Genomic DNA, 27046 nt, shown 5'->3' on the forward strand with positions numbered 1-27046 from the left:
TATGTTACTTACCAACAAGGGGTTAAGCCTGGGACGGAATCAGCCAATTGGAACGAGGTGGGAGTGGTTGTTGAAAGAATATATCCAGCAGTAGAAGAAGGAGAGCTTCCTGTTTCCTGGATCCGGATACCCACCCACCCGCCCTGTGTTAAGTATATCAGGGTTACTTCTTGTCACGAGGAACGAAGGTGAGCGGTGGGAGAGCATGGCAGTCAGATGGTTGTTAAACATACGGTACGTAAGTGTGGGCGATATAGCCTTGGTTCCCTCGTCGTTATCAGACTCGTTGATGCTCTAGTAAGGAGTATCAGGTTTTGCCTTGAAAGGGTTTGACCAGTTTGAGTCCAGAGGGTATTGAGTTAATTTATAGTCGATAGTACCGGCCAATAGATAAGGTGTTAAACCAGGTTGGTGGAAAAGAGACGATCTTCCACAATATTGGTTTATGTTGGTTTAGCTGGCTGCCCTGCTCTTCGCCACCTATATAAAAAAGGTCCAAATTGTTGATAGAAAATTTTGATAGATTTTGATAGAAATAAAATAAATAAAAGAAAATAAAAATAAATAAAATAGTTTATAGAAAATAAAATAAAAATAAAATAAAAATAAAAATAAAAATTAATAGCAAAAATAAAAGGACCTTTTTATTTCCAAACTTAAGTCGGTGTCCGTGTCTTTATTTCATGGTTTCTAAGTATGGTGTAAGGTTAACACAAAGGTGGTTTTACATATGGGGGGGGAATCAACACTATGCATTTTATGAATTTATGGGCCCAATAACTGTCAGTAAAATAACTCCCCTATAATACAACTGCATGTGCCTCCAAAACGCAGTCCTCTGGCTAGTACTATCTTTACAATAGGATGAATCTTTAGGATAATTTATAGTAATGTAGTACCTCTCAGCTCTGTAGAGCTCAAGAAATGTGAGACCAAACTACACCCATAGAGCAAATATATGTTTTTAACATGTACTAATGTTCTGAAGTTTAAATATAGTAATTTATTTTTTATTGCAGGTGCAGAACCACCCCCACCCCAACTCCCTTGAAATTTATTTTTTTGTTTTTTATGTCAAAAGTTGAAAAGTTTATTTGCTGTTCTATGTGTGTTTTATTCTTTAACTGCAAGTGTGTAATAATACGACTTATTTGCTAATAAAGGATGTGATAAAGGGGTAATTGTTAGCATTTAATAGTGCAGGGTATTGAGGTAATGTAGTGAAAGGGTTAATATCACTCGTCAGGTAACATCAGTGTTTTACAACTAATAAGGGCAATTAAGGAAATGCACGCATGTGCATTCTGATGTGAATTGGGAGTAAATACACATGTAGGGGAAAAAGTGCAATATCTTCAGTCCAAACACAATACCAAACCCAACAAAACACAATTACGCTTACGTGTGACTTACATCTCATAAATGATTTACTATCGTATTCACATCAGAACATATTTCTCAGAAACATCTGCATTTGAATATGGATGTACATGAGCACAAGTTACTTACCCTTTTTAAAAATGCAACTTACATGCATGTTGCTTTCGTATTTGAATCAGGCCTTTAATGTTCAAACTATCCATACAGAGGGCCATGTATTCCTCCCACTAAAATGCAACAATTATCATGTCTATCTCTCTAAAGCATATGTCCATCTTTTTCAAATGTTTAATAATGATTTACCTTATTCCTCAGTCGGTAAGAATGTCTGGTTTGTGCCAATGTGAATTTGAGGAAGTCCTAAATAAACAGTTTCTTGAGTTTTGTTCCCTCCTCTGTAGTTTCTGTAGCACAGACCAAAAAACCACTAACAATTTAAAACAATCGTCTGAAGCAGCAATGTGAAACTCTGCTGAAACTCTGGGATAGGTATTAGAAGATGGACAAATAATCTCTAAAGCCATGTAAAGGATGTTGTTATTTTTATGCATAAAAAGGTGTAGTTTCCCAATTAAATAAAAAATGAAGAGCTAAGTTAGCAACATACTGCAGAACAGACAAAAATACAGACATCATTTATTAGCAAATTAAATATACACAAATAACTAGCTGTATAAAGTAACTCATGCCCTGCAGTAAAATAGAACATTTATTTGTTATCTACTCTATGTTCCCCACAAACATCTTTACTTATCAAACCGGACTTCTCTCCAGTACTAGGTGGTGAACTGTTTAGAATCTGGGTGAAAGAAGATGGCTTTACCATGGCTTGGATTTTGAAGGAGGACCTTTTCAAAATATTTATAATGGACATATTTGGCATATACAGAGGAACTCTTCGGGGGTGGTGTGGGCTCTCAGAGGCTGCTCATGCACCAATGTCTCTGCCTCTTTGTTCTTGTCATCTATTATTTCTTTGCTTGTCTTTTTGCTTTAGCTATCCTATTTTTATTCTATGTATGCTTTATGACCTAAAGTCATTATTTTGTTTGTGTATTTGCACTCTTTATTGTGTATTTTAAGAATGATTTCAGGGACCTGGATCGCAAACTTACGGCAAGGACATCCAAGGTAGTATTTTCGGATAATACTGCTGGTGCCACACGCTAGTCCAGGGAGGCAGCTGGAGATTAGGGAGGTTAATGCATGGCTAAGAGATTGGTGTAGAAAGTAGGGTTTGGGATTCTTAGAGCACTAGGCTGAATTCTCAGTCAGTTACCATCTTTATTGTCGAGACGGATTGCACCTGAATGAGGAAGGGACTGCTGTGATAGGGGAGAGGATGGTTAGAAGGTTGGAGATTATAAACTAGACTTCAGGGGAGAGGATCAAGCAAGTATTTACGGGCTAGACATTGAGTAGTAAGGGTAAGAGACAAGGGGTTGGAGATGGAGGAAAGGGATGTGTAGCCATTAAGGAGAGAGCCTTGTTAAAGCCAATAAGAAAAACAGTGATATCAAAGCAAAAAGGAATACCAAAGGCAGAGGAGGAACTAACGAGCTGTGGGCCCCAGTGCAGTGAAGAGGGAACCGGGGCCCCCGACCCGCTTAATCTGCTATGCAGCAGGCCCCATTATCTCCATGGGCCCTGGTGCATAACACTTGCCGCCGGTGGTAGTGATGTCATCGGCACCGGCAATGCCGACCGAGTTTAGAACTACAAAATAACCCCGAAAACAATAATAGCTACAGGATGACAATATGGAGTTTCCATATAGCAGGCACTCATTAACTCCGGCAGGTTTTAATGATGTACAGATAAAAAATTTGCCTGTCCTAAATATCAACACAAAGTAATCACGTCATTTCTAATAGACACCATTTGCATGGCGCTTTTAAAGTGGCAATGGATCCACCACCTATATAATGTAATCCAGGCAGTGGGTCTGCCCATTGCTGCATTAAAAGCACCATTATTTTATTTTATGTAGATATTTAGGATAGTCACATTTTCTATCTGTACATCATTAAACCTGCTGAAGATAATGAGTGCCTGCTATATGGTAACTTCTTATTGTCATCTTGTAGCTATTATTGTTTTCGGGGTTATTTTGTAGTTCTAAACTCAGTCGGCATTGTTGGTGCCGTTAATTCATACCACAACCCTTGTAGTGGCGGTAGTTCTCCCACTAAGCGAAGGGAAGAAATGGACTTAAGTGTATGCTTGCAAATGCAAGTAGCCTAACTGGTAAAATGGGGGATATAGAACTAGTAGCAATGAGCGAGCAATATGATATTATAGGTATTACTGAGACATGGTGGGATGATACACATGACTGGGCAGTCAACTTGGAGGGCTATACTCTCTTCAGGAGAAATAGAGTAAATAAAAGGGGAAGAGGAGTCTTTATATTAAGCCTGTGTTAAAAATCAAGTATACAGTAAGTTATTTACAAGAGTATTGGTGCTAATGTAGAGGTAATGTGGGTGGAATTATCCAGTGTAGGAAATAGTTCAGAGAAGTTGCTGATAAGGACATGCTATAAACCGCCAAATATTAATATTGTTGAGGAAGCCCAACTTCTACAGAAAATTGAAAAGGCTACACAACAAGGTCAAGTTATAATTATGGGGGATTTAAATTATCTGGACATTGATTGGAGTACTGAGACTTGTGGTACAGTAGGGGCAACAGGTTTCTGAGCACGCTAAAAGATCATTACATGTTCCAAATATTAGAGGATCGAATATGAAACCAGAATATACTGGACCTAGTGATAACAAATAATGTAGACATAATATCAAATATTCAATAAGGGAGCACTTGGGACACAGTGATCATAATATGGTCTTATTTGAAATTAGTTTCCAGAAGCAACAGTATAAGGGACCAACTAGAACTTTAAACTTTAGAAAGGCAAATTTTAATATGCTATAGGAGTTTATAAAATGCTTAGACTGTGACGTAGTTTTTGAAAGAAAAAAATACAGAAGAAAAGTGGGTTGTCTTTAAAATGTTGTTGGAAAAATACACATATAAGTTCAATCCTATGAGAAACAAATGTAAAAGAATTAAGTCTAAACCAATGTGGCTAAATAAAAAGGTAAGGGAAGAAATGGAAAGGAAGAAGCGTACATTTAAATTGTTTTAAGTCTGAAGGGACTGATGAGTCCTTCCCTATCTACAAGGAATGTAATAAATTATGCAAAAAGGAAATTGGCTAAATTAGATAATGAAAAACAAGTTGCAAAAGAAAGTAAGACGAACCCTAAAAAGTTTTTTAAGTATATAAATAGCAAAAGGATTAGAAAATACAATATAGGACCCCTAAGAAGTGATATTGGTGGATTGATTAATGATAATTAAGAGAAAGCAGGAGGTATTAAACACTTTCTTTTCTTCGGTATTTACTAGAGAGGAACAAATGGTAGGAATAATACATAAAAATGGAAATGCAACTCTACCATTAAATAATACTTGGATGCCAAAAGAATACATTTGAAAACACCATTGCACAAGATTTTCACATCACCACCTATAGCTATAACTCAAAATAGCATAGAAAGATATTATGAAAATACAGGTGGAGCACCCAAGACACTGTTCATGTATAGAGAAAAATAAAGAAAAAGGAATGTGTCATGAATGGGGCACTCTGTGAATGAAGTAATGGACCAATTTAAAACTCAACACTTTATTAAAGCTAATTTTAAAAGAAGAGAAAATCGTAAATTTCCCATTGGTTATCTGGATAATTTCTAGTAGCAAAATATTTGAAAGGGATATAGGTGTAGTGAAGGATGTGACAAACTAAAAGCGTGTTAAAATGGGAGCCAAGACTGCCATGACTCGCTATGTTGTATAATAATATTTATAATCTAAATTTATCTTTGTCATCATTGTATTGATCTCAATTTAAAAAAATTGATAAAATAAGAAACCACCAGTGTGCTTTTTCTAGAGATGGGCGGGCTCGGTTCCCCGAGATCCGAACCCGCCCGAACTTTGCCTATCCGAGTACCGAGCCGAGCAGGCTCAGTACTCTCCCGCCCGTTCGGAATCAAAATCGAGGCAAAACGTCATCGTGATGTCGTCGGATCTTGGGGCTCAGTTCTCGCAATATTTGAAATGCATAAATACCTGCCTCCACAGCAATCCATCGCCATTTGACAGACGGAGAGAGCAGGGTTAGGTCACAGGCTGTTTTAGAGCAGGGACAGAGCAATAATTGTATACTTTATTCTTTCAATTATTATTGCAATTCTGATACCAATTTTATTAGCAATTGTTAGAGGAGGATAGAGGAGGCTTTTTTTTTTCAATATTTTGCACTACAAGTGCTTTGGGGTGTCCCATATTCCCCAGTGTGAAACAATAAATTTTCTGGCTGCAAAAAGTCATATCTAGCAACACTATCTATTGAATATTTTGCACTACAAGTGCTTTGGGTTCATTAAAATGGATTCATAGCAGTCCACAATAGAGCAGGATCAGCAAGGAGGTGCTGGCACCAGTCCTGATGGTAGTCTTTACTGTACGTCATCTGGTAAAGCCTATGTAAAAGTACATAGTCTTTTTAAATCAGGGAAAAAAACACACCCCCAAAAAAATAAGTATAAGTGTAGGGTGCAATCTACCCCCAAATAGGAAAGGGACTTTGGGGCATTTCTATATATCACATACAGTCTTGAAAGGCTGCTGTTTTGGCAATTTCTCAATAAGGGTAGGGTGTCATACACAGACTGACCCCAAACTGGCTTTGTCCATTTCAATTTATATTGTACAGTCTATAACGGCTGAACTTTTTACTATTTTCTACAAGTGGAGGGGTGTCACGGGCACTAGGAGTCTTTACCCAGGGATCACCAGGTGATAGGCTTACCAGAGCAGTATAGGTGGTAATATGGTACTCTGGTAGCAGGGTGATCACGGAACAGGAAATAGCAGATGATGAGATGCTCAGGAAAGTCTATGACTAGCAGCACTGGCAATATGGAGGTAGTAATACACGAGGAACTGTATGGACAAAGGACACGTGAAGGTAGTCAGTGGTCTGCGGTAGCAAGTTGTACCACTGCTATAGTGAGGAGGAATGTCCAACAGAAACGAGGAGGTGATGAGAGTCAGCGGTCTGCGGATAGCAAGTTGTACCGCTGTCTGAGTGAAGGAATGGAATCCAAATGGAGGTATCCGGGGAGTCAGTGGTCTGCGTTAGCAAGTTGTACCACTGCTATGTGAGAGGATACTGGAGCAGGTGAAACTGGAAACAGGGGTCAGTGGTCTGCCACTAGCAAGTTGTACCACTGAATATATATGTGAGGAGGTGCACGGGGAGAGACTGCAACACAATATATACACGGGCACCTTGACTTTGATCCACAGTAATATGCACAATATAAATGTATAAATGACTGAACAACACTGCCAATATAGAAAGTCTCTTGAAGTAATCCAGCATGAGATAACACAGTCAATGATGGCAATAGACTCAGCGGATAGTACACTCCAGAGGAGAACCAACACAGTCCAGCAAGGTATGCAATACACAGCACAGTCAATGGGAAGTATGCATACCGTGGTTCAGGAGAAGGCAGTCAGACAGAAGTGCAGAGATACCTGAACGGCAGGAGGCCGGCAGGATGCAAAGTCCCTGGATGGGTGAAGCGGTGGTCTAGCAGGTGCAGCGCACAGGTAGGTAGACCAGCAGGGAACCCAGGAAGGCGTGGAGAGCGGATCAGCAGTAGATGGATGCGTAGCGCTGAGAAGTAACAGCAGCGGGTCTCTGCGGGAACACGGAGGTAGCCAATAGCAACCAGCAGGTGCAGTAACGATGGGACACCAGAGCAGAGTTGAACTGGAACAGTTGATCACGGAGAGTAGCGGGTAGCAATAGTGGCAGCAGACTCAAGGAAACACGGGAGAGTTGACAAGGACTGAAGACTGAAGCGCACAGAGGCAGCGGATAGGAATCAGCTAAACAGTCACGATGAAACACAGACGGGTTGCAGGTTGAAGACTGTAGTGCACGGAGGCAGCGGATAGGAATCAGCTAGCAGTCACGATGATGAAACACAGACGAGTTGCAGGTTGAAGACTGTAGTGCACGGAGGCAGCGGATAGGAATCAGCCAAACAGTCACGATCATGAACAGGTGAGTGGATGTGAATGAAAGACTGTAGTGCACGGAGGCAGCGGATAGGCATCAGCTAACAGTCCCAATGATACAAGGTAGAGTTGAAGTGGTTAGAAGACTGTAGTGCACGGAGGCAGCGGATAGGAATCAGCTCACAGTCACGATGATACAGTAGATGGTAGAAGTGGTATGGGAACCACAGTAGTAGAAGTGGTTTGGAAACCACAGAGGTAGAAGTGGTTTGGAAACCACAGGAATCAGCTGGGCTGAATAAACGAGGAAACACAGGAACACCTTCAGAGACTCATGGGGAATGAGACTCCAAGATCAGGCAACGTGGTGTTGACACAGGTGCTTAATATAGGGAGGTTGCCTGATCTGCCAATTAAGTTAAAGGAACATACACTGAAGGTTTGGAAAGGGCTGCGCATGCGCAGTCCCTCAGGATAGAGGACGTCCACGGTTCCTAATAGTCCGGGAAGAAGCACTCACAGTCCGGTGAGTGACAGTACCCCCCCTTTTAAAGGTGGGCACAGAACGCCTGGAACCGGGCTTGTCCGGATTTTTGGAATAAAACTTCTTCAGAAGGGCAGGAGCATTAAGATCTTCAGCTTTGATCCATGAACGCTCTTCAGGACCAAAGCCCTTCCAATGAACGAGGAAACGGAGGACTCCTCGCGAAATTTTTGCATCCAATACCTCAGTAATCTCGAAATCCTCCTCCTGATGAACTTGAACTGGCTGCGGTGCTGAGGGAGGAGTCGAGAAACGATTGATAATAAGAGGTTTGAGTAAGGACACATGGAAGGCATTGGAAATCCGAAGATTCTTAGGAAGAAGTTTAACACATACTGGATTGATAACTTGAATGATCCTATATGGACCAATAAAACGAGGGGCGAATTTCATAGATGGAACCTTCAAACGAATATTTTTGGTAGATAACCAGACACGATCTCCAATTTTTAGTGGTGGAATAGCCCGCCTCTTCTTATCTGCGAAAGACTTATATTTATTAGATGTCTTCTTTAAACAGGTTTTGACCTGAGACCAGATATTTTTGAAGGTTTGACAAGCAGTCTCCACAGCAGGAACTTGGGTGGGCGGGAGGGCAGGAAATTCCGGAAAAGACGGATGGTGACCGTAGACCACAAAGAATGGAGTTTTGGATGATGACTCATGGTACATGTTGTTATGGGCGAATTCAGCCCAAGGGAGCAATTCTACCCAGTTGTCTTGGTTGGCTGAAGAGAACATCCTAATAAAAGTCTCAAGATCTTGATTGACTCGTTCCGTTTGTCCGTTAGATTGCGGATGGTAAGACGATGAGAGTGCTAATCGTATGCCCAAGGTTTTACAAAGGGCCCGCCAGAATCTGGAAACGAATTGTACTCCTCTATCCGACACAATCTCAGACGGACATCCATGGATGCGGAAGATTTCTTTAATGAAATGTTCAGCCAGAGTAGACGAGGAAGGTAAACCGGACAGAGGGACGAAATGGGCCATCTTCGAAAATCTGTCTACCACTACCCAAATAGTATTGTGATTCTTACTTGGTGGCAAATCAGTAACGAAATCCATACTAATATGGGTCCAAGGCTTGGACGGAATGGGTAGTGGTCGCAGCAACCCTGCTGGAGTTCTGCGGGAGGATTTGAACTGAGAACATAAATCACAGGAAGCAATAAACTCTTTGACGTCTCTCCTCATTGAAGGCCACCAGTAACTACGAGAGAGAATCTCAAAGGTCTTGTGTTCACCGGCGTGTCCAGAAAAACGAGAGGCATGGAACCACGAAAGGATTTTCCTCCTCAGAGTAGGAGGCACAAGGGTCTTCCCAAATGGTAGCATTTTGGTGGATGAAGCAGCCAGAGAAATACATTTGGGGTCTAGAATAGCATGGTTGGGAACCTCTTCTACATCAGAGGACGTCACAAAAGCTCGAGATAGAGCGTCAGCTTTCTTGTTCTTAGCGGCTGGTTTGAAGGTTATAATTAATTCAAAACGGGAAAAGAAAAGAGACCATCTTGCTTGACGAGGATTCAAGCATTGAGCAGATTGCAAATATGACAAGTTCTTATGATCCGTGAAGATCGTCACCGGATGGCGAGCTCCTTCCAACAAGTATCTCCATTCCTCTAATGCAGCTTTGATGGCCAGCAACTCCTTGTCCCCGATAGTATAATTTTTCTCTGCGGGCAGAAGACCCCGAGAGTAGAAGGCACAAGGATGTAATTTTTGTTGCTCCGAGCGTTGGGAGAGAATAGCTCCTAAGCCCACATTAGAGGCATCTACTTCTAGGAAGAAGGGGAGTGTCACATCAGGCTGTCGCAGAATGGGAGCAGATGAGAAGGCCTCTTTGAGGATTTGAAAGGCTTGGAGAGCCTCAGATGACCATTGCTTAGTATTAGCCCCTTTCCGAGTTAGGGCCACAATGGGAGATGCAATGGATGAAAAGTCTTGAATGAAGCGTCTATAGTAATTGGCAAAACCTAAAAAACGCTGGATGGCACGAAGAGTAGTTGGCTGAGGCCAATGTAGTACAGCATTTACTTTGTCTGGATCCATCTTCAGGCCAACTCCGGAAACTATATACCCCAAGAATGGAATCTGGGGTAACTCGAATGAACATTTTTCCAATTTACAGAACAACGAGTTTTTCCGTAGTCTGGAGAGGACCTCTGCCACATGTTGGTGATGAGAAGGCAGGTCCTGTGAGAAGATCAATATGTCGTCTAGGTAGACAACGACACATACATATAATAAGTCCCGAAAGATCTCATTGATGAAACCCTGGAAAACAGCGGGGGCATTACACAGCCCGAAGGGCATTACTAAATATTCGTAATGCCCATCTCTGGTGTTAAACGCGGTCTTCCATTCGTCACCGGAACGGATTCTAATTAAATTGTAAGCACCACGAAGATCCAACTTAGTAAATATCCGAGCTCCCTTGATGCGATCAAATAGCTCAGTGATCAGCGGAATGGGATACCGATTCTTGATAGTAATGGCGTTGAGTCCACGAAAATCTATACAAGGGCGTAATGATCCATCCTTCTTTTTGACGAAGAAGAACCCAGCTCCAGCGGGAGAGGTGGAAGGTCGAATGAACCCACGCTGGAGATTCTCCTGTATGTACTCAGATGTGGCTTGAGTTTCAGGTAACGAGAGAGGATAGACCCGACCCCTGGGAGGAGTCTTGCCAGGTAGAAGGTCGATCGGACAATCCCAAGAACGATGAGGAGGAAGACGTTCAGACTGAGCTTTATCAAACACATCGGCAAATGAAGCATACTGAGGAGGGAGTCCCGGGGAGGAAGATGAGATGGAAGATCGCTGTACTTTAAGAGGAATAACTTGAGAGAGACAACGATGGTGACATTCAGACCCCCAAGACGTAACTTGAGGAGTGCGCCAGTCAATCTGGGGAGAGTGACACTGAAGCCATGGAAGGCCTAAGACAATCGGACTTGTCGTAACTGGAAGAATTAAAAACGAAATTTCTTCATGGTGTAGTACACCAATCTGAAGGGTTACTGGAGACGTACTCTGGGTGATGAGACCATTGATGAGGCGTGATCCATCTATAGCCGTCACAGTAATGGGTGTTTTTAAAGTGATCACTGGTAGGGACCATTGATTCACTAGTGATTTAGAAATGAAATTTCCTGCTGCTCCGGAATCAATCAATGCCTGTGACTCAAAGGATTTGGTAGCAAAGGAAATCGTAACATCAAAAGCGCAGACTTTAGATTTCATAGACAATGGAGAGGACTCCAGGGACCCTAACTTCACCTCTCCAGAACTAGTTAGGGCCTGGCATTTCCCGATCTCTTAGGGCAAGAGCTGAGCATATGCGTGGAATCAGCACAATAGATACAGAGTCTATTCTTTACTCTTCGTTTCCTTTCCTCTGAAGATAATTTGGAACGTCCTATCTCCATGGGAATCACAGAGGATGGAGCTGGACGAAATTGAGGGTTTAAACGAAGAGGTGCTTTGACAGCTGTTGTTTTCTCAGACTCTCTTTCACGAAATCTCATATCTACACGATGGCAAAGAGAGATCAAATCTTCTAGTGACGAAGGAAGCTCTTGGGTAGTCAGTGCATCTTTAATTTTATCGGAGAGCCCCTGCCAGAAGGCGGCAACTAATGCTTCAGTGTTCCACTGAAGTTCAGAGGCTAAGATCCTAAATTGAATGACATACTGTCCTACTGTATGGGAGCCTTGTCGCAAACGAAGAATGCTGGAAGCAGCGGAGGTCACACGACCTGGTTCATCGAACACACTTCGGAACGTGGAAATGAATTTGGCACTATCTTGTAGAATTGGATCGTTTCTCTCCCACAGAGGGGAGGCCCAAGCCAGGGCTTGTCCAGAAAACAATGAGATAAGATAGGCCACTCTGGAACGATGGGTAGAAAAATTTTGAGGTTGGAGTTCAAAATGGACTGAACATTGGTTAAGGAAACCTCTACAAGTTTTGGGGTCCCCGTCATATTTTGACGGAGTAGGCAGGTGAAGCGTAGGAGCTGTAGACACCTGGGATGGCACTGGGGAAACGGAGGAAAGCACAGGAGCTTCAATATTAGCTGTAACAGTCTGTCCAGATGTTCCTTGGGAGGTTAATGATTGGTAACATTGAAGTAACAGCTGTTGGCGAGCATCCTGTTGCTCCACACGGCTGACCAGATGCTGCAGCATCTCTTTAGCAGTAGGTTCCGTATCTGGGTCTGTCATGGCCTGATCTTACTGTCACGGGCACTAGGAGTCTTTACCCAGGGATCACCAGGTGATAGGCTTACCAGAGCAGTATAGGTGGTAATATGGTACTCTGGTAGCAGGGTGATCACGGAACAGGAAATAGCAGATGATGAGATGCTCAGGAAAGTCTATGACTAGCAGCACTGGCAATATGGAGGTAGTAATACACGAGGAACTGTATGGACAAAGGACACGTGAAGGTAGTCAGTGGTCTGCGGTAGCAAGTTGTACCACTGCTATAGTGAGGAGGAATGTCCAACAGAAACGAGGAGGTGATGAGAGTCAGCGGTCTGCGGATAGCAAGTTGTACCGCTGTCTGAGTGAAGGAATGGAATCCAAATGGAGGTATCCGGGGAGTCAGTGGTCTGCGTTAGCAAGTTGTACCACTGCTATGTGAGAGGATACTGGAGCAGGTGAAACTGGAAACAGGGGTCAGTGGTCTGCCACTAGCAAGTTGTACCACTGAATATATATGTGAGGAGGTGCACGGGGAGAGACTGCAACACAATATATACACGGGCACCTTGACTTTGATCCACAGTAATATGCACAATATAAATGTATAAATGACTGAACAACACTGCCAATATAGAAAGTCTCTTGAAGTAATCCAGCATGAGATAACACAGTCAATGATGGCAATAGACTCAGCGGATAGTACACTCCAGAGGAGAACCAACACAGTCCAGCAAGGTATGCAATACACAGCACAGTCAATGGGAAGTATGCATACCGTGGTTCAGGAGAAGGCAGTCAGACAGAAGTGCAGAGATACCTGAACGGCAGGAGGCCGGCAGGATGCAAAGTCCCTGGATGGGTGAAGCGGTGGTCTAGCAGGTGCAGCGCACAGGTAGGTAGACCAGCAGGGAACCCAGGAAGGCGTGGAGAGCGGATCAGCAGTAGATGGATGCGTAGCGCTGAGAAGTAACAGCAGCGGGTCTCTGCGGGAACACGGAGGTAGCCAATAGCAACCAGCAGGTGCAGTAACGATGGGACACCAGAGCAGAGTTGAACTGGAACAGTTGATCACGGAGAGTAGCGGGTAGCAATAGTGGCAGCAGACTCAAGGAAACACGGGAGAGTTGACAAGGACTGAAGACTGAAGCGCACAGAGGCAGCGGATAGGAATCAGCTAAACAGTCACGATGAAACACAGACGGGTTGCAGGTTGAAGACTGTAGTGCACGGAGGCAGCGGATAGGAATCAGCTAGCAGTCACGATGATGAAACACAGACGAGTTGCAGGTTGAAGACTGTAGTGCACGGAGGCAGCGGATAGGAATCAGCCAAACAGTCACGATCATGAACAGGTGAGTGGATGTGAATGAAAGACTGTAGTGCACGGAGGCAGCGGATAGGCATCAGCTAACAGTCCCAATGATACAAGGTAGAGTTGAAGTGGTTAGAAGACTGTAGTGCACGGAGGCAGCGGATAGGAATCAGCTCACAGTCACGATGATACAGTAGATGGTAGAAGTGGTATGGGAACCACAGTAGTAGAAGTGGTTTGGAAACCACAGAGGTAGAAGTGGTTTGGAAACCACAGGAATCAGCTGGGCTGAATAAACGAGGAAACACAGGAACACCTTCAGAGACTCATGGGGAATGAGACTCCAAGATCAGGCAACGTGGTGTTGACACAGGTGCTTAATATAGGGAGGTTGCCTGATCTGCCAATTAAGTTAAAGGAACATACACTGAAGGTTTGGAAAGGGCTGCGCATGCGCAGTCCCTCAGGATAGAGGACGTCCACGGTTCCTAATAGTCCGGGAAGAAGCACTCACAGTCCGGTGAGTGACAAGGGGGGCCTATAGAAACAGAAACCAAACTGCCTTTGTCCATTTCTTTATATACTTAACTATAAGTGTAGGGTGTAATATACACCCAAAGACGATGGCTGCATTGCCAATATGCATAGATGGAGGGGCAGACAATCTGGTTTGTGTGTAGAATTAATGACGGCCTACCAGAAATTAAACAGTTTTTTTCATCATTTATTAGCTTTACAATTACATTACTTATCCAAGAAACAGGTGGAGCACTAAATTCGGTTATTTTATGGCCAAATTTTTTTATTTTTAAACAAAATTGCAAAACAAAACCAAACAACACCAAAACCAAAACACACAAGGGTGGTTTTGCCAAAACCAAAACCAAAACCCGAAGGTAATCCAGATCCAAAACCAAAACCAAAACACGGGGGTCAGTGAGCATCTCTAGTTTTTGCTTTTTTATTCTTGGTATTCTCTAATGATATTAAAGAAGCCACTCTAATCTAAATGTGGAAGTACTTTCAATTGTCTATCCCACATGAGCCTAGCTCTGAATAATCACCTTGTTTCATAAAGGTGACCAAATCAAGTGATTCGTGTATTAATAATCAGTGATGTTATATTATAGAGAATATAATTATCAAAGAGAAGATTCTTTAATTGCTTTATTTCATCAGTTATTAATCTATGTGGCAGTTGACTGTATAAGATTAATTCTCCCTTCTATAAGCTACCAATATGGCAAGATTCTGCACTTGCTATTGATTTTCAATGTATAAGCTGATATTTTGACAATATCACCCCCCCCCCCCCCCCCCAATAGTATTAAGTAGTTCCACTACTGCTTTCATTCTATGGTTAGCAGACACTTTTATATATAGTGATTGCTAAGGATAACAAAAGTGATTTCTTCTCAATATATTATTAATCTAGAGATCAAATAAGTAACATAGCTTAGTGAGCGGTGATTCACGTTTCTCTTACTCGCCTTATCCAGGCAATCACCTGGAATTGGTCACCTTTATGAAACAAGATGATTATTCAGAGTTAGACTCATGTGGGATAGACCATTGAATCTACTTCCACGTTTACATTAGAGTGACTTTTTTATCATTATTAGAGAATACCAAGAATAAGAAAAGAAAAAACACACTGGTGGTTTCTTATTTAATCAATTTATTAAATTGAGATCAATACAACAATAGGCAAAATTAGACTATTAATATTATTATAAAGCATAGCGAGTCATGGCAGTCTTGGCTTGTCACAACCTTCACTACACATATACCCCTTGTAATATGTTCTTACTAGTAAAGATCTAGATAACCAATGGGAAATTAACGATGTTTCTCTTTTTTTTAAGTTAACCTTAATAAAGTATTGAGTTTTAAATTGGTTCATAACTTCATTCACAGCGTGCCCCATTCATGACATATTTCTTTTTCTTTATTTTTACAAAATAAGGAAACTGAGTGTAGGAAACAACATTTGTACTTGGGTCAAAAACTAGTTGGAGAATAGGGAGCAGAGAGTTGTGATAAATGGAACATTTATCTAATTGGTGAAAAGTTTTAAGTGGAGTACCTCAAGGTTCCGTGCTGGGGCCACTCCTTTTTAATGTATGTATTAATGACCTTGGTGATGGTTTAGAGGGTAAAGTTTCCATTTTTGCAGATGACACCAAACTTTAAGATAATAAAATCAGAACAAAATGTAGTTTCTCTGCAGAAAGACTTAAATAAACTGAAGGATTGGGTGGCCAAATGGAATATGAGGTTTAACATAGATAAATGTAAAGTTATGCATTTAGAGATCAAAAACAAGCATGCAATCTATAAATTAGATGGGATAAATTTAGGGGAATCTGTAATGGAACAGAATTTGGGCATGCTCGTAGACAGTAGACTTAGCAATAGTGCTCAATGTCAAGCAGCAGCTGCAAAGGCCAATAAAGTATTAGCATGCATAAAAAGGGGCATAGATATAAGGGAAGACAGTGAAATTTTGCCACTATATAAATCGCTGATAAGACCTCATCTTGAGTATGGAGTACAGTTCTGGGCACCACTCTATAAAAAAGGCATTTTGGAACTAGAAAGGGTTCAGTGAAGGGCCACAAAATTAATAAAGGGTATGGAGTTATGAGAAAAGGTTAGCTAGTTTAGGCACATTTATTCTAGAAAAGAGGCATCTAATAGGGGATATGATTACTATGTACAAATACATAAAGGTTCAATACAGAGAACTTTCATCAGAACTCTTTACCCCAAGGACCATACACAGGACACGCGGTCACCCCCTAAGGTTAGAGGAGAGGAAGTTTTACAACCAGCAAAGGAAGGGGTTCTTTACAATTAAGGGCAGTCAAGATATGGAATTCACTGCCAGGGAAGGTTGTGATCAATTTCAATAATATGTTTAAGAAAGGGTTATACAATTTTTTAGCGGAAATGGGTAGCCAGGGTTACGACCGTTAATTAAAATGAAGGATAGTAGTGGATCCAGGGAGAAATAAGATTGCAATATTGGGTCAGGAGGGATGTTACCCAATTGAAATAGATAGTGGGTGCTTCAACTGGAACAAATATAAAAGAGGGATCGCAGGAGATCCAAAATAGGTTTAACTGGATGGATTGATGTTTTTTTTTTTCAACCTCATCAACTATTTTATTGAAAATGTATTCAAAACAAAGAATAGAAATAAAAAAACAAGTAGAGTACTTTACTTCATTTTGATGTAAATGGGGCGTTCATGCAATTGGAGTATTCTAATTTTCAAATAACGTACAGGTACAAATAAAATAAAATTGGTGTTTAATTAGGATAACAATTGGCAGCATGACATATCTACACAATAGATAAATAATGTTTTCATATTTAATAAAAGCTAAGTTCTGAATTGTTAGCAGCAATTAAGAAAGGCACTAATTATTAACCATTACATGTATGATTTTCAAAACAAAAGAACTAATATTATTAAACAAAGTAAAGTTACTTTCCTTCTTTTTCTAAGAGAAATACTGAAATAATTACAGAGCAAATATATAATATTCTTCTACTGTAAAAACAAAAATGAACATAACATCTGAAAAACTAATTTTTCTTCTGCTGGGTAACAAATGTATGGACCCATGCCCTTGTACCATTTATAACCTCAATGTTCCTCCTTTGCAGAATCACATTTCACTTGTTGTACAGATGATTTGGTGTTTCTAAAGATTAACAGAAATTATGCTTTTTCCACTTAGCATTGACCAATTCTTGAAAAAGCATCACAGAATCCATGCAGAACCTAAACAATGGATTGAGATGAACCACTTCCTTCCTTACCATCTAAATCAGGCCTGTCCAACCTGTGGCCCTCCAGGTGTTGTGAAAATGCAAGCCCCAGCATGCCTTGCCAGTAGACAACCAGTTAATAGCTGGAAGGGCATGCTGGGACTTGTAGTTTCACAACACCTGGAGGGCCGCAGGTTGGACAGGCCTGATCTAAATTATATTTCTTAAGGAAACTCAGATTCTGCAATCAGCTTCGTGTAGAAACCCTGCTTTTTATTTCCTTCAAATTGGACTACATAGTGCTTGTATATGGTCATATTTACATACCAATAGGTGCATCTGATATTTTTACATATTTAGCATTATGCTTGAACATTAGGATAGTCTTCAGGTTTCAGTGCTGATTTCAGATTAAACCAGAAGATTTGCTGCTCTTCTTCCTCTGTCGGCCACTCCAAGTAGGTTTTTGTGCTCATGAGTTTCCTCAGTTTGTAGAATCTCTTTGGAACAGTTGACTTTTCAATTGGCTCTAAAAGAACCAAAATGGCGGTATCATTGTTTTCATCAAAAAGACGAAAGTGAGAAAACTCCAGCTCATATTTGCACCACTCACTGTGGACAAAGTGCTCAGACAAAATAAACAGGGTTTTGTAGCTCTTTTCCATGGCATCCATAATGTTATCAATGATCCATTTGCCAGGTACAAAGTCACGTTTATGAAGACATACCCTGAGTGGAGGGTTCGAATTCTCCAGCTCTGGCACCATCATATTCTCAACCCATTCAGAGTCTCTTTCACTAAAAGATATAAAGGCATCATAACAGATCTCTTGCCCAGGAACTTTTAAAGGCTTCCTCTTAGCTTTCAACCAGGCCCAGGTCATTTTCACATACCATATGACGTGAAGAAAGTGGCAAAGTGCCACAATTATGGCTATAGCTAATATCAAGAAGACGCAGGACAGTGTCACAACCAATGTCTTGTGGCACATTAAGATAGGAAGTCTTACTTCCTCAATCTGCTTGCCTCTGGCAACAGAAGGAGAATCACAAATGTAATGTGTCGGCCAACCCAGAAGAATTTTTTTATGTTCCCTTATAAAATCCACAAATTGACAAGAGCAGAAATAATTGTTGCGACTTCCATCCAGTTTTGCCAAGTTTGGGAATAAATCCAAATCTGACTGATAAAAGTCATTCACTCTGTTTTTGCTAATTACAAGCAGTACTAAGCTGGACAGGTCGGCTTCACCTGGCAATTTGGCTAATCTGTTATTTGATATGTGTAGTTCCTTCAAATCTGGCAAATTAACAACAAACTCTTCAAGATTATTGAAATTTAAATCCAATAGTTGCAAAGTGATAGGAATGCAGTTATTGATAACTGTCATCTGGCAATCTGAAAGGTTTAGGTATATCAGTTTTTCAGGCCACTTGCAAGAAGAAAGGCCAATTTCACCAAAAGAATTTTTACTTAAATCAATATTAGTTAAGGTTGGTACCATGGCAAGCACATGAGATACTTTGGGTAATGACGATAACAGATTCCTGCTGACATTTAAAGTTTGCAATGAAGGCCAAGCACCGTAACCTTCAAAATAACAGGCTGAACTTTCCAAAAACAGATCTGTCAGCAGATTCCCGCTTAGATCAAGATATTCCAGAAATTTAAAGGATCTGGAAAAGTGGCAAGGCATCAAAAACACTTTGCTGTCTATACAGGTCACACTTTTAATGTTATACACTAACTGATACACAAAACTTAAGTCTGAAAAAAGAAAAAAGTTTGGTATGTACAAGTTCTTAATAACGACTGTCGATAAGGATGAGTTATAATGTTTCAAAATGGGAGATCCATGCCCTGTTCCCTGAAGCACACAGTCCTCTAAAATAAGATCAGTAATATTTTTCTGGGTGTAGATAATTTCTATCATTCTTGCTGCACTGGCATCAGTCAGTATACAGTTTGTATACTTTAAAATCCTCACACTTGTGTCATTGAGCACTGCAAAGCATTCTGCTTCCTGACTGTCTTGGAAAGATGTATTTGTGATCTCCAACAAGGTGACAGAATACACAAGATCATGTATTATTTCTGGTAATAAAGTTACATTTGCAGCCAGATTAATGTGCCCAATATCCTTTACTGCCTTCATGGTGCCACCTGTATATTGCTGGAGGCGTGGAATATTTAGGTAAAGTTCATCTAACTTCAGCACACCACCAAAATCTTGCTTACGGAGCACAGCAAAGACTGGATTTCCAAATTGTAAGAACCTCAATGAGGCCAGATTGGAGAAGAGGGAGTTTTCACCAAGCGTAGTGTAATGATTACCTAGCAAGTTTAAAGATTTCAGCGTGTCAAGATGTATAAACCAAGCGACTGACAAACTGGTTAAGTTGTTATAGGAGATATCCAAATCTTCAAGACTTGTTAGTGACTGAAAAGAATTATCGCTGATGCTATGAATTTGATTGTGCTTTAAACGAAGTACTTTCAGTTCTGGGTACATCTTCAGGTCTGTGTCGGTGATCATCTGAATTAAATTATTGGACAAATCCAAACCCTTTAATTGTTTTGGCAGTGTGGAAGGAATAGTGTAAAGGTGCTTTGAAGAGCAATCGCAATAATCCGTATGGTCACACGAACAGACTGTTTCATCTTCTGGCGGTGTTGCAGTCATCACTGGGTAGACTAAGCACCAATAGAAGATGTAGTACATCTTTATGAATTGGGGATAACTAAAGAGATCAGAAATAAAAACAAAATTATTTTTCCAGACATTTTTCTTGATACATAACCCTAATTAGTGAAAAATGCCATATGATGTGATTAAACCACAAATACACACAGCCTCAGTTACAGTTACATATATGTAGGGAACCTAAACTAAAGCAATACAATGTAACAAAAACATTGCAGGAAAAACAATATACATACATAATGTTTAGCTTTCCAGACTATTTTCACCTTGTAACATGTATTTCTGCTATTTATTTACAAACAAAGTAACATTTTAAAATAAATTAGGGATTGACTGTTGTCACATCTGCATTTTAGAGACAGTATATTTACACTGCTTACAATACAGAGAAATATTTAAGACAGTTTTTATGGTTGTTTTTTTATCCAGAAGGAAAAACACTGCTTTGAACCTCAGTAGCTTTCTACAGTTTGTGTTTTGTACATTTATTTCAATAGGCTTTACAGCTGTTTGTTTTATCTGTAATGCAAACACATTAGATGCAGTATTTCAAAGTATTAGAAACTTTGGAAACAGCTAAACAGCAAAGAGCAGATTCCATAGAGTTCAGTGATATGAATAAGCAGCAGATCTCTGCATTTTTTAACCAACACATAAAATGTTGCTTCCAAAATGTAGGTGCTACACCAGCCTTTCAGTTAAAGTTTAGCTGTGAATTAGGGGGTTAGGGTTTGAGGTAAAATTAGGGTTATGATTAGCTATAGGTCAAAGCTTTCCAAATCCTAATTGAAACCCTGACCTTAAACATATTTTAAAATGTAATTACATGGACACATGCAGACTAGACAAACAGGCAAAGCCTTTGTGCAAGACGGCCTGATTGGAGGTGCACACCTATTTTGAGCAATAGTCTCACTAGACAGGTGAGACTATTATGCAGATAGGGGCCTATTAAGAATTTGCATATATTCCTGGGAATACACCTAAGCATCAGTTATTATATCTTGCTAAAATTTAAAACTGGACTATGTACAAGTATTGAATTCTATTTCAACCCCTTCTCCTGACTTGGGCTTAGCAGACATATATTCAAGTCCACTCAATATATCAGCCGCAAGATCTAGGGAAGTGGGCAGCAGATTCCTGTTCATATCATTCAAAGTGAGCGCTCTGTATAGCTCAGTGTGAAAGCATTCAAATCCTCATTGTTTACAGGAAATTCTGTGATGTCATGATAGTGATATCAGGGATTTACCTGCAAGAAGGGAACCCTGGTTGTTGTGAAGGAGATCGATCTGAAACATCCCCTGTGTTAGCACACTGGTGCTATGACAGCTGGTGTCAGATACAGTTTCCACTGAACGTACGAGTGCTGTCCATAGAGGAGGCCAGAGACAGACTCCCTTTTTTTAAAGAAAAATAAAAAACTAAAATCTGTTCTAGGCCATATATCTTTACCATGCCTAACCTAGCATACACCGATTTGGTATCTCTACTCGCAATAACTATCTGATTAATTATTTGGGTAACTTCCTACAGTTACCTTAAAATATATTTCTTTCACTATGCTATCTAAAGAAAGTTATGTCTGTTCCAAAATGAAACAATATAACAGTTGCTTGGGAAGAACAAAACATGTAAAAGTAATTCCAGGGGAAAACAATGCAGCTCAAAACGAAAGATGTGTAACTGCCTCCAGCAACATTCAGCAGGGTACACAAAGCAGTTAAACATTACTTCTCAGTTAAGCAAATATATAGAATAATGGTGAAATCTGATCTGGTCACAAATATATAAAATATCCCAACACACGAAGGTCTTTACAATTTACACAATTAAGTGCAACTAATGTAACACTAAGGGGCTTATTTATCAAAGAAATGGCTTTTCCCTTATGGTTTAGGCATTTTTAAGAAAACTATTTATCAAAAGCATGAGAAATCGGAGTCCCCATAATACTCAATGGAGACTGTGGTGTAGTCAAATGTATCAAGCTCTGAAAAGTTTAGCATTTTGGAACTTGACCACAACTGCTAACACTGTCAGAAGATGGCATTACCCACTCAGTCCTATGGAGAGGGCATTGTGGTAGAGGGCTCTTCAGATCCCACTCCGCAGCCTTCCTGCTCTCCCCTGTGCTAATTAACGTAAATGACCCCTGGTCTCTAGGTCACGCATGCCCAGTAAAGACTCCGGGTCAGAACCCGGAGTTAACTCTAGAGAGAAGTCATTGCAGAAACAGCCTCCTATCGCATGCGTTATCCCTACATGACTGCAGTAGTAAATAGCCAACTAAATTCATCTGATATCTCTGCGATGACATGATCATTAACGGGGCAAAAATGGGATGCATAATAAATAGGCCTTATTACATTAACACAAGTAAATAACACTACTATGTACAGAAAAGTGTTATGTACTTTTACACATACATTAGTGTCCTGCAATTATTTACATGTTAATGTTTTTCTCTTTGCTTTATTTATTTGGATACTCTTTGGGTGCAGGGCAAAAATATTTGCAGAAAACATATATCTCACTTCTATTATGTCTACAGCTATATTCCATACTTGGCTACTCTCCCGGAATTTTTCAGAAGGCTCCCGAATTTCGGGGAGTCCTCCCGGACTCCTGGAAGAGTAGGCAAACCTCCCGCACCCTGTAAAATGCTGAAATTCAGGGCATTGAATAGAGGGGAGAAGCTTAATTGCGGCATTAAGCCACGCCCCCCGCTATTCAATACCTTGAATTTCTGTATTTTATGGTAGGGGCGGGGCTATAGTGACATAATGACGTTGTCACGCCACCTCCTACCCTCTGTCACATGATCTGTACTCCGATCTCCCAAAATACAGGTTTAAAAAGTAGGCAAGTATGTTATACTCTCTTAAGTAGCTTGGCTCAGAATACAAAAGCAATAAACAAAATGAAGGGCCTAATGCAGAGTAGAACTTTCACAAGTTACATTGAGTAATATGCGCAGATTTGCACTGTGAATGCCCACAGTAGAACAGACACATATGTGCCAATGCACACTTACTGTATTTGCCACTTGTGCCTCCTTATGACTGGTAAGGTGGATGGAGGAGGGGAGGGGTGTGCAAATGCATGCCAAGTTCAGTAAGTGTGTGCTCATGCAGAACTGGAGAAACACACATATTTACCTGTTAGGAGGGGTCTCTTTTGCACCTGCTAAAGGGCAGGTGCAGATATATGGTGATGATGATGACTTGGCGTAAACTAGGCATATATGCTGATGTGAAGCATCTATAGATGTGCACGGCGCTGCATACGGGTGGAAGTACACTATCTTTATATGCACATTTGTAAGAGTAATTTACTCCCATTTTGCCACCAACTCTGCATTAGCCCCTATATTTCATTTACAAGCCGTAATAGATGTACTCCTGCAGCAGATTTCACTTTGCACCTATTTATCCATCTCACACCTGCGTGATGCACAATCACAGTCTGGTGTTATGCACGCTGCGCCTTGTTGGTTGGGCTGAAAATGCGCATCATAGAAAGAATAAAAATATTACTCTGAAGTCCAGCCTATTAACAAAGAACCCCGCACCGCTTTCATTTTGACTTTCTTTCTCCAAAATATACTGTTTATTCCAGTCTCATTTTGTCTTAAATAAAGTGTGAGAGGCACCGACATCTTGATGGGCAGCATGGTGGCTTAGTGGTTAGCACTTCTGCCTCACAGCACTGGGGTCATGAGTTTGATTCCCAACCATGGAGTTTGTATGTTCTCCCCGTGTTTGCGTGGGTTTCCTCCCACACTCCAAAAACATACTGATAACTTAATTGGCTGCTATCAAATTTCCCTTAGTCTCTCTCGGTCTGTGTGTATGTTAGGGGATTTAGATTGTAAGCTCCAATGAGGCAGGGACTGATGTGAGTGAGTTCTCTGTACAGCACTGCGGAATTTGTGGCGCTATATAAATAAATAGATGATGATGATATGCATATTCCTGTGCTGCCACATTCGCACAAAAATAGGCATATAGTTTGTGACACAATGTCATTTGCACTGCACAAATACATTACTTGCACTTTTTTAAGTTGCGTCCATTATCAGTTACTGGGAACAGAACTTCCAATTGGTTTGCAGCAGTGAAAAATAACAGATCTTACAGAGGAGATAACAGATGCTGCTGAAGACTTAAAAAAATAACAGAACACAAGTAAATCATAGCTTACACATTAAACATATTAGATTGACTCTGAGGTTTCCGCCTTGAGGGACAATGTATGATTACATGTAATGTGCTGCAGTTTCTGTTTTCATTCCCCTCTCCTGTGCCCCTGTACCTGGTGTGAGTGTAAGGTGGCTTTTTCCCTTGCTTTGTATATGTAAAAAAAAATAAAAAAGTGCTGGAAAGCCAGACAGTATTTGTTTTACCAGAGAGGGCAGTGTTACTCCCACAGAAATATGTTTGTTTTCATGTGTGCTGGAGCATTTAGCGACAAGAAAAAATATGAACTTACTTGGTTACATCCAGAACACCCCTCCCTCTAACAACAAGAGCGAACTTCTGTTTCATAATCAGCAAAATGAAAAAAAAAACCAACAGATAACACTAACCTGCAAACAGCTTTAGTGCAGCCTAATCCGTGGCTGTGTATGATCCTGATAGTGATTTCACATTAAACAAGTCAAACCAGCTACAAGTTTCCTGCTTCAAGGGCACACAGCGCAGCTTGCACGGATCTTGCTGTCAGAGGACTGAGCAGCACAGCCCCAGCTGTGGGCGGAGAGTTACAGTGCATACAGGTTAGTAGGGAAATCACAGTTGTACACACTGCTCCATTCTTCTGAGGATGGTGTGGTTATGCTTAGAGATCTATACAAATATTAGGCAATGTGCAGGACATGTGGTGGGAAGAAGGAAGATGAAAAGTGAAGTGTTATTCTGGCAGATATATCTGGCAGTATTTTCAAACTGTTTATGGGGTTACGGACCAGACATCCAGGACTATGTGTATGATTTCTAAAAGGGGATTTCCAAATGCTTGTGCAACATCCCCTTACTCCAGCTAAGGGACGTGTCTGTAAACTCTCCGTGTGTGAATCACCAATTAATTCTCACTTTGCCAGTGCCTCCACCAACTTGTTGAATGAGTGAGTCTGTAGGGACGTGGCTGAAATGACCTGTAGGGGCGACTTGGGGACCCCTTGTAACTAGAGATGGTCACTGACCCCCGTGTTTTGGTTTTGGATTCGGTTTTGGATCTGGATTACCGTCGTGTTTTGGTTTTGGTTTTGGTTTTGTAAAACCGCCATTGCGTGTTTTGGTTTTGGTTTTGTTTGGTTTTGTTTTGCTATTTTGTTAGAAAATACATGTTTTTGTGCCTAAAATAACCCAATTTAGTGCTCCAACTGTTTTAGAGATAAGTAATCTAATTGTTGAGGTAATAAATCATCCAAAAAAACTGTTTAATTCTTCGTTGGTAGGCCTTCATTTATTCTACACACAAAACAGATTGTCTTCCTATCCCTCTATGCATATTGGCGATGCAGCCATCATCTTTGGATGTATATTACACCCTACACTTATAGTTAAATATGTAAAGAAATGGAAAAAGACAGTTTGCTTTCTGTCTCTATAGCCCCCCCTCCACTTTTTTAAAAAAACAAAAAATTCAGCCATTATAGACTGTACAATATTAATTGACATGGAGAAAGCCAGTTTGGTTTCTGTCTCTCTAGGCCCCCCTCCACTTGTATAAAATACCAAAAAATCCAGCCGTTATAGACTGTACAATATTAATTGACATGGAGAAAGCCAGTTTGGTTTCTGTCTCTCTAGGCCCCCCTCCACTTGTATAAAATACTAATAAATTCAGCCGTTATATATTGTACAATATAAATTGAAATGGACAAAGGCAGTTTGGTATCTGTCTGCATCAGATCCTCTCTCCACTAGGAGTAAAATAGAAAACTATTCAGCCGTTATATAATCTAGAATATAAATAGAAATTGAGAAAGGCAATTTGGTATCTGTCTGCATCATAATCATCAACATCATCATTAGCGCCCTCGTCGCCTACACAAATCTCCCCCTCATCCTCTTCTAATTCCAAAGTGGCATCCTCAATTTGGGTATCACCGGCTACACTCGGGCTATTAAGGCACACATCAGCAGAATGCTCACGATTAGACATCCCACTGTTGGATGGACTCTCCACAGGGATTGTTGTCATTTGTGAATCAGAGCAAATATTCTCCTGTAATGCCTCACTGTTATCTTGCAGCTCGGCTTTGACACGTAACAGTAGTTGTGCACCAATTGTAGGCTGGGTAACTTTTTGGGATCTGCCACTAATAGCCAAAGGTGAAGGCCTCATTCTCTCTTTGCCACTGCGTGTGTAGAATGGCATGCTTGCAATTTTTTTTTTATCGTCACTTAACTTTTGCTCAGTTACACTTCTTTTTCGCTTCAATACAGTAAATTTTTTTTTGGTTTTTGTTTTTTGCACTAATTTGAAAACACTCTGTTGTTTGACATCGCCTTGGCCAGATGACGTACTGGGAACACTAACATCAGGACTGGTGACAGAACCTGGTTGCTCATTTAGATCATATGTGGACTGCTTTGAATCCATTCTGAGCGCAAACCACTGGGGAGTGCTAAAAATTAATTAGTAGATTCTGCTGACAGTTATGACTTTTGACAGCCAGAAATATTAATGCACAATTAGGGAGGACACCCCAAAAGCACTGAGGAGTGCTAAAAATTATTTAGTAGATTCTGCTGACAGTTATGACTTTTGACAGCCAGAAATATTAATGCACAATTAGGGAGGACACCCCAAAAGCACTGAGGAGTGCTAAAAATTATTTAGTAGATTCTGCTGACAGTTATGACTTTTGACAGCCAGAAATATTAATGCACAATTAGGGAGGACACCCCAAAAGCACTGAGGAGTGCTAAAAATTATTTAGTAGATACTGCTGACAGATATGACTTTTGACAGCCAGAAATATTAATGCAC

The 27046-nt window shown here is 40.7% G+C and overlaps 1 protein-coding gene across 1 annotated transcript; it reads right to left on the reverse strand.

The window, feature by feature from the left end:
- Window positions 1–15329: 15329 nt before the first annotated feature.
- Window positions 15330–24741, reverse strand: TLR2 (toll like receptor 2). Its single transcript, XM_075198509.1, has 2 exons — window positions 24636–24741; window positions 15330–20078 (listed from the first exon to the last, which is right to left on the reverse strand). Exon 2 carries the CDS (start codon window positions 20057–20059, stop codon window positions 17699–17701), a length of 2361 nt encoding a protein of 786 aa, XP_075054610.1. The 5' UTR covers window positions 20060–20078; window positions 24636–24741; the 3' UTR covers window positions 15330–17698.
- Between the last annotated feature and the right edge of the window lie 2305 nt (window positions 24742–27046).

Source organism: Mixophyes fleayi, chromosome 1, assembly GCF_038048845.1.
Source record: "Mixophyes fleayi isolate aMixFle1 chromosome 1, aMixFle1.hap1, whole genome shotgun sequence".
NCBI lineage: Eukaryota > Metazoa > Chordata > Amphibia > Anura > Limnodynastidae > Mixophyes > Mixophyes fleayi.